Here is a 9,001-nt window from a genome sequence, read left to right as displayed (position 1 = left end):
ACACGCTCTACATGAATGCGCAAATGTGCTAATTCACGAGTTTTTTCCACATCCAGCTCAGATAGTCATGCTTTCCCTCTTGTAAATGCAGGAATTTCTGCTTGACAACCGTAAAATCCGTCATCATCTTTTATGTCAAAACTGCGATCAGCTAAAATGACATCTCCAGGGAGAAGGTTGTCAAAAAAGTTCGATGAAAGTGCAATTGTTTTACAACTGTAAAAATGCAAAAATGTGCAAAAATGCAAGTGCAAAAATGAAGTGCCTCTGCCCCACCCATGCCACAGATAAAAATGAAATAGCACCACATGGTGTTATACCTATCAAGAATTATGGTGTTTATAGTTAGACCAAATCAATACGCGTGCCTCTAAACCCGTAGGTCTATCAAAAATACTTCAAAGCAATCTTATCAACTAATAATTCAAAACCCACATATGGTTTGCGATTTTTTTTTTTTTTTTTAATGATAACTTTAGCTTCAGAAGCATGTAAAATCCCACTTGAGAACCATGGGCTATTTTCAAATTTTACACACAGATTTATCACCTCTAAAACGTTTTAGATACCAAAGGTATCAAGAAAAAACACATAGAAACCTAAGCTTACTGTTGATGAAATGCAGTGAGCAAACACAATAATTCCCAATATTTTCAATCTTGATATCTGTACGGCCAATGTTCGCCAACCACTTTAGCTGTTGTCGTCCCTTCAGCTCTTGCCATAATTTCTCCTCACTTTGGAATTCTGAAGAAGGATAAATGTCTCTCATAGTTACCCCTATTTCCACATTTTCTACAGCGCAAAAAATGACAATTTTGGCATTTTTTAACAGGTAAGAAAGTACGCGTTTCATGTGTGTTACCATTGTATGCAGGGGGCTGCCTGGTACTCCAGAAGGATTGAGCTGTTCCATGCGTCACGCCCTTTGACCCGATGACCTTACGTTGTACCCCATTGTACTTCAGTTTGGTTTGACTGTATTTATCTATAGTATTATCTAATTTAACTAGATGAAATGCAAAACAAAGCTTTTCGCTGAAAACGACAATATTAAAAAACCGAAACCTTAATCCAAAATGTAACCAACTCGGTTGCATAAATAATATAGCAGGTAAATTACAAATTTGCCAGCAACACCAGGCAAAATATTTCCAACGTGATTATTTTTTTTTTTAAATGTTACTGTGGAAGCCTTTCTTTTGACATCTATTTTCCTTGCAGCCATTTTTTTTCCGTTTAAGGCGAGTTGAATTTCGAGACTCAAAGATTTATTTTAGTTTTGCAACTCAAATCAAATCAATGTATTTGAATGCGGTTGTTGCGGTAGACAAAGTGTTCATATTAATTTGTATATTAAATGACAGGATTATTATCCTTCCTTACAGTTGCAAAAATTAACCCAGTGCCTGCTGTGTTTGATGCAACTGAACAAGGATTAATCAATTGGAATCAATGATTTCCCATTCCCCATTTGCATTCCGTTGCCGATATCAGAGAGGCGACGGGGGTAGCGCTTACATGATATTACATCCGGATTTCATTTTGGTTGAACGCTTTGCAATGCCTATCGCTGTGGCTATAGGGAGGTTTCACGGCAGTCGGGTCACGACCCATGACCCGTACTGTTGCTAGGCTACTCCAAATGGATTACACGCGATGTACTGCAGGTAGGCACTTACCATTGTTTCCAGCGTAGCGGGCCCGTTAAAACCCGCTGAAATTGTCAATTTTTGCGCTGTAAATAATTATGGAAATCGGGATAAGCGTGAGAGACATTTAGCCTACTTCAGAATTCCAAAAGTGAGGAGAAATGACGGTAGATAGAAGCGAGAGCTGATGGGACCACAACAGACAGTGCTTAGCGAACATTGGCCGTTTGCTCACTGCATTTCATCAACTAAGGCATTATTTGTGTTTTTTCTTGATTTCTTTGGCATCTAAAAAGTTTCGGAAGTGATAAATCTGGCTGTAAATTTTTTTAATCGCCCATGGTTCTCAAATGGGGTTTTACATACAAAATGAAAACGCATCTGAAGAAAAATTTACAGCTAGTACACGCAACGCCTTCTGGAGTAAAAGTGGTAAAACACTTACCATGGCTTCCAGTGCAGCTGGCCCGTCTTCTGTCCCCGTATACATTCAATTGTCGCAGTATGCCTCAAATCTAGCAACTATGAACAATATGTCCAAAAAGTCTCCTTGAATGGTATTGACCCTTACTTAGTGCCTGAAGCAGAGAGATCCCGTGACATCTCCCAACTGCCAGAACTTAATTCCATGGACATCATGGCCTACCTCATCTCAACACCCAGTCCATACACAGCAAAGAATTTTCAGCCCTACAAGTCATCTGAGGCTTCTTCTTCTTGCTTATGGCATGCACAGCCTAAAGTTGTAGGACAACTTGTTCTATTTGATCTTACTTGATTGTGCACCCCAGGTTGATTGCATTAATCGAAACAGGGTGGACCACGTTAAGGTTGCAATCTCCCACTCCCAACAATCAGTTTGCAAGTGGTTGGTTACACGACACAAGTGTATACATCCCAAGAAAATGCCACTCACTTCTTCAATTAGGCATGTTACCGGAGCTTGTTGGCGAGCATTTAACCAGTCCTCCCAAAAATATGTTAGAGAATGTCCTGGAGAACGATGACCAGGATGAACAAAAATGGTGCTACTGTCAGGAGGGGGAAAGCAGGAAAATGATCATGTGTGATAACCCAAAGTATCCTATTTCGTGGTTTCATTTTTGAATGCCTGAAATTGCCAGAAAATTATGAAACACACAAAAAAAGGTTTTGCCCAGATTGTAGGCTCCTCCCAAAATCAAAAACCAAAGCTCCCAAAAAGAAATGAATGGCAAATATTGTGCTGAACATATTTCTCATAAATACTAAGTCTAGCATTTATATACCATGTTTGCCTTGCACTGCATAAAACCACATAATAGGACATTTTGTGTTCATTTTAACACAGCGGTCTCTTTCAAACTATTTTATTTAAGTTTAATGTTAAAGATTCTGAAGTGCACTGTAACTTCTGTGTTTGTTATTCAATGATTTGGCAATTACTTGCAATTTCATCCATAATAAATGCTGCTGAGCCAAGTACCTTTTTTGAAAGTTTTTATTGTTCGTATATGCCCCATATGAAAGCATAACTATCCGCACCTACTGTAGGACTATGGATTCATTTAAGTTGAACAATGCACAGCAGATCCTTGCAAATTTATCAATTTTGGGTACTTGACTTTCAGAGTTGGTTATCATGTACTCCAGTGTTACAGTATGACTTAGTAATTGGTATTTTTTCCTGACACCACCAATCGCACGCTCTACATGAATGCGCAAATGTGCTAATTCACGAGTTTTTTCCACATCCAGCTCAGATAGTCATGCTTTCCCTCTTGTAAATGCAGGAATTTCTGCTTGACAACCGTAAAATCCGTCATCATCTTTTATGTCAAAACTGCGATCAGCTAAAATGACATCTCCAGGGAGAAGGTTGTCAAAAAAGTTCGATGAAAGTGCAATTGTTTTACAACTGTAAAAATGCAAAAATGTGCAAAAATGCAAGTGCAAAAATGAAGTGCCTCTGCCCCACCCATGCCACAGATAAAAATGAAATAGCACCACATGGTGTTATACCTATCAAGAATTATGGTGTTTATAGTTAGACCAAATCAATACGCGTGCCTCTAAACCCGTAGGTCTATCAAAAATACTTCAAAGCAATCTATTATCAACTAATAATTCAAAACCCACATATGGTTTGCGATTTTTTTTTTTTTTTTTTAATGATACCTTTAGCTTCAGAAGCATGTAAAATCCCACTTGAGAACCATGGGCTATTTTCAAATTTTACACACAGATTTATCACCTCTAAAACGTTTTAGATACCAAAGGTATCAAGAAAAAACACATAGAAACCTAAGCTTACTGTTGATGAAATGCAGTGAGCAAACACAATAATTCCCAATATTTTCAATCTTGATATCTGTACGGCCAATGTTCGCCAACCACTTTAGCTGTTGTCGTCCCTTCAGCTCTTGCCATAATTTCTCCTCACTTTGGAATTCTGAAGAAGGATAAATGTCTCTCATAGTTACCCCTATTTCCACATTTTCTACAGCGCAAAAAATGACAATTTTGGCGTTTTTTAACAGGTAAGAAAGTACGCGTTTCATGTGTGTTACCATTGTATGCAGGGGGCTGCCTGGTACTCCAGAAGGATTGAGCTGTTCCATGCGTCACGCCCTTTGACCCGATGACCTTACGTTCAACCCCCCCCCCCCCCCCATTGTACTTCAGTTTGGTTTGACTGTATTTATCTATAGTATTATCTAATTTAACTAGATGAAATGCAAAACAAAGCTTTTCGCTGAAAACGACAATATTAAAAAACCGAAACCTTAATCCAAAATGTAACCAACTCGGTTGCATAAATAATATAGCAGGTAAATTACAAATTTGCCAGCAACACCAGGCAAAATATTTCCAACGTGATTATTTTTTTTTTAAAATGTTACTGTGGAAGCCTTTCTTTTGACATCTATTTTCCTTGCAGCCATTTTTTTTCCGTTTAAGGCGAGTTGAATTTCGAGACTCAAAGATTTATTTTAGTTTTGCAACTCAAATCAAATCAATGTATTTGAATGCGGTTGTTGCGGTAGACAAAGTGTTCATATTAATTTGTATATTAAATGACAGGAGTATTATCCTTCCTTACAGTTGCAAAAATTAACCCAGTGCCTGCTGTGTTTGATGCAACTGAACAAGGATTAATCAATTGGAATCAATGATTTCCCATTCCCCATTTGCATTCCGTTGCCGATATCAGAGAGGCGACGGGGGTAGCGCTTACATGATATTACATCCGGATTTCATTTTGGTTGAACGCTTTGCAATGCCTATCGCTGTGGCTATAGGGAGGTTTCACGGCAGTCGGGTCACGACCCATGACCCGTACTGTTGCTAGGCTACTCCAAATACACGCGATGTACTGCAGGTAATAATAGGCACTTACCATTGTTTCCAGCGTAGCGGGCCCGTTAAAACCCGTTGAAATTGTCAATTTTTGCGCTGTAAATAATTATGGAAATCGGGATAAGCGTGAGAGACATTTAGCCTACTTCAGAATTCCAAAAGTGAGGAGAAATGACGGTAGATAGAAGCGAGAGCTGATGGGACCACAACAGACAGTGCTTAGCGAACATTGGCCGTTTGCTCACTGCATTTCATCAACTAAGGCATTATTTGTGTTTTTTCTTGATTTCTTTGGCATCTAAAAAGTTTCGGAAGTGATAAATCTGGCTGTAAATTTTTTTAATCGCCCATGGTTCTCAAATGGGGTTTTACATACAAAATGAAAACGCATCTGAAGAAAAATTTACAGCTAGATTTATCACTTCTGAGACTTTTTAGATACCAAAGGAATCAAGAAAAACCACAAATAATGCAGTGAGCAAACGCGATAATTCCCAATATTTTCAATTCCGATATCTGCACGGCTAATGTTCGCCAAGCACTTTAGCTGCTGTGGTCCCTTCAGCTCTGCTTCTCTTTACCTTCATTTCTCTTCACTTTTGGAATTCTAAAGTTGGGCACATGTCTCTCACACTTACCCCGACTTCTACAAATTTTTTCAGCGCAAAATATCACAATTTTGGCGGTTTTTAACAGGTAGGAAAGTACGCGTTTCTTGCATTAATAGCATATACCGGAATTTACGGATGTCCTCCAGATGGATTGAGCGGCTCCGTGCGTCAAGCCCTATGACCCAGTGACATTACGTGCAACCCCCCAATTTCCACAAGCGCCTCGGCAGCGAATTCCAAAGGCGCCATTTCAAAAAGGGCTCAAAGAAAACTGCCATGAAGCAAGAAAGACGACAAGAAACACGAGAAGTGCAGGGAGGAGAGTTTCAGCGTCTACATCTTAAGGGTGCTGAAAGAGGATCTCCAACGACAACTTTTAGCGCATCGCTGCGGAGGCTTCCCCTCTGGTGCATTACGCCCGCCGCCAGACCATTTCTTCCTGGCGATCCAGAGTGTCGTCCGCCCCCTGCTGCCCGGGCGAAACCCGCCGTCTCGGAAGGGATGAAAGCAGTCACCGCGTATACCAGCTGCCATTAAACTTAAACTCAAAAGTTTTAAATGGAGACTATAATTGATCAAGAGCTTTGTTGGCGTCGAATTGTTGATAAATTGGCTATAATAAAATTCAAACCACTGAAAATTACAAAGCCGTGGATAGTCCTGTCATGCAGCGTCCGAAAAGAAACAATCAACGCTTCGTCAAACGTTCGTCGGCTTAGCAATTTGTAATATCAAAAATGCAATCGAGACAATAAAAATCTTGTCCCTGGTTCGAAACAATCATTTAGTTGCGGTCTGCATACATTAAAATTGAAGTCATGGCTAACGTCATTCCGTTGTGTTGCTCCAATTCCATTCTGCTCGTAGCTCCTTTATTTGATATCAGTAAGATCGATATAATAGTTTATAATCGATACACGTCGAATTTACTCGATTAATCAAGTTGAAAAGAAAATATCAGGATATTTTTTCGTCTCAATTTATTTTTACAATGCTGACAGGGATTATATTTGTCTTGATAAATTCAAACTTTTAATGTGGAAAAATATTTTGGATCTCATAATTATGATTTTCAAAATTCATACAAACGCCCATGTTCCCAACTAATATAATTCAGTGAACGATTTTACAGTACATCTAAAATGCCAAGCAAACTCCACCCTAGTGTTTCGTCACCAGCTATTGCTGGATAATGCTAAGGACATTAATGTAGATCAAAATATCTATTTCCTTCGGATAAGCCTTTTTTTTTTTGGCTTGGCGCAATTTAAATATGGTTGTTATAGTCTGTATAGAATTTAAGCTTTGCGGTTCAGTGACTACTTCTGTAATTCTACTGGCAAAAATTGATACCGTCAATGTTATTCCATCTGAGGTAGAGAAGAGATTTGTTTTGTGCTCCCCGGTGAGGTTTTGCTATTTTCTTGATCATTTAGTGGCTCTGAAAAGAGCCTTTTTATAAGTGTAGTATATATTTAACCCCTTCGAGGGAAAACCAACAAGCGAGAAGTCTACCAGTCTATGACTAGAGAATTGTCTACTTCTACCAGCCCCTGGGTCCGGGTTTTACGTGGGCGCCCAACCGGGCGTTTATTCGTCTGCGGGTCGCCTTCCTGCTTCTGATCGACTGGTGCCGACAATAGACCCGCGTTGTCCTGGGTCTGCTTCTGCTGGGCTGGAGGCGGGACCGGGGCTTGGCATAGGGCCGACCGAAACGTAGTCGGATGGCGCTTGAAGGGTCGGGCGGCGGTCCTGCGCGGCTTGGTTTGGCGCTTGGGGCTCCTCCTCCCGGGCGCTCCCACTTTCTTCACCCGCTTGGATGCCACCTTCCTGCGGGTCGCTCCCGCTTTCTTCACCCGCTTGGATGCCACCTTCCTGCGGGTCGCTCCCGCTTTCTTCACCCGCTTGGATGCCACCTTCCTGCGGGCCGCTCTCGCTTTCTTCTCTCGCTTGGGTGCAACCTTCCTGCGGGCCGCCCCTGCTTTCTTCTCACGTCTAGACGCCACCTTCCTGCGGGCCGTCCCTGCTTTCTTCTCACGTCTAGACTCCACCTTCCTGCGGGCCGTCCCCACTTTCTTCTTCATTCTGGGCACCACTGTCCGGTTAAACCGGAAGGAACCGGAGGCGCCGGTGCCGCTGGTCCGCACCAGCGAGCCCCTCTGCACCAGTAGCCGCACCGTCCGGTTGACGCGGCTGTTGTTGCGGCCCACGTCGTAACCTTTGGCAAACAGAGCTTTCTTCAGGGCGGCCAGCGAGATGCCGCGTCGCTCCATGCTGGACTCCGCCACCGACAGGACGCGCTCGGTGACGGTGGGACCGAACGGCGGCTTTTTGGGCAACTTCACTCGCTTGGGCTGCTGCTGAACCTGTTGTTGTTGCCGCCGCCGCAGCCGCCGCCTCTTCTTTACCGCTGCTCCTTTATCCGGCGCTGGCCGATCCTGTGGCGGGGTGGTGTCACTTCCACCGCCGCCTCCTCCTCCTTCTGCACCCACGCCTCCCCTCCTGCCGAAGTCGCCGGGAAATTCCGGCCTCTCGTCCTCAGCCATGTCGGAGTAGCCCGGAACCCGTTCTTTCCACTTCTTCCGATTCTAATCTCCAGTAGTGGCCGAAACTAGTGGAGCTATGAGCGCCAGCAGGCGTTTATATGAGGCATAGGCGGACGAGGAAGAGCGAATCCGGAAACAAGTCCTACAGCCTCTCATCCATGCCGCCTAGGATGCTCCATGATTTTAAGCCTTATTTGCACTTGCATGTGTTTCTTTCTTCATATACCCCATCAAATCGAGTCGGCATTTCATATCTGGAAAGGAATGACTGAAAATTGAAGTAAAATTCTGTCGAAACAAAACGCTCCTTATTGAACCCCATTGCACTACATCTCCCATTCCAAAGACTGCAAGCAGCTATCCGTATTTTTATTAGATTGCAATTCGGGTCAGCTAATATCAGTGAAGCCTACATTTCGTCTTAAGAAGGGTCTCGACCCGAAACGTCGCCAATTTCCTCCGCTCCCTAGATGCTGCTTCACCCGTTGAATTTCTCCAGCATTTTTGCCGACCTTCGATTTTCCAGCATTTGCAGTTCCTTCTTACCGTCCTGAAGACATCTTCATTCAATGCTGTCCCTTAGCCTTCATGTTTTGCACCCTGGTAAAAACAGCAGAAAGACTATTTGAGGAATTTGCCCATCCCCTGTGGCTCCACATGTCGATGCCAGATTTTTTCTTTGGGCATCAATTATCTCTATGGTTACCCTCATTTCAAAGTACTTGTCCCTGTGAGATGTGGTCAAAGAGTTTGGAAATGAAGGATGAAGTGCAAACAATAGGGTCCATCAGTTCTGAGTGTCTACTACGTCACTTGATCAGATGAACAGAGGGCATTCATCAAGATTAATAAT

General features: G+C 42.4%; 1 protein-coding gene across 1 annotated transcript; it reads right to left on the bottom strand.

Annotated features, from left to right (window-relative positions):
• Positions 1 to 7,113: 7,113 nt before the first annotated feature.
• LOC116989706 (histone H1.1-like) lies at positions 7,114 to 8,148 on the bottom strand. The gene has a single exon (XM_033047301.1). The coding sequence runs from the start codon at positions 8,146 to 8,148 to the stop codon at positions 7,114 to 7,116; it is 1,035 nt and encodes a 344-aa protein (XP_032903192.1).
• Between the last annotated feature and the right edge of the window lie 853 nt (positions 8,149 to 9,001).

This window comes from Amblyraja radiata, chromosome 29 (assembly GCF_010909765.2).
Source record: "Amblyraja radiata isolate CabotCenter1 chromosome 29, sAmbRad1.1.pri, whole genome shotgun sequence".
Classification (NCBI taxonomy): Eukaryota; Metazoa; Chordata; class Chondrichthyes; order Rajiformes; family Rajidae; genus Amblyraja; species Amblyraja radiata.
Note: the sequence above shows the minus strand (reverse complement) of the source record. Positions and strands in the feature narration are given on the sequence as shown.

What these genes read in the sequence shown, in the direction of transcription:
- LOC116989706 (XM_033047301.1), bottom strand. Translation starts at nt 8,148, where the DNA reads ATGGCTGAGGACGAGAGGCCGGAATTTCCCGGCGACTTCGGCAGGAGG.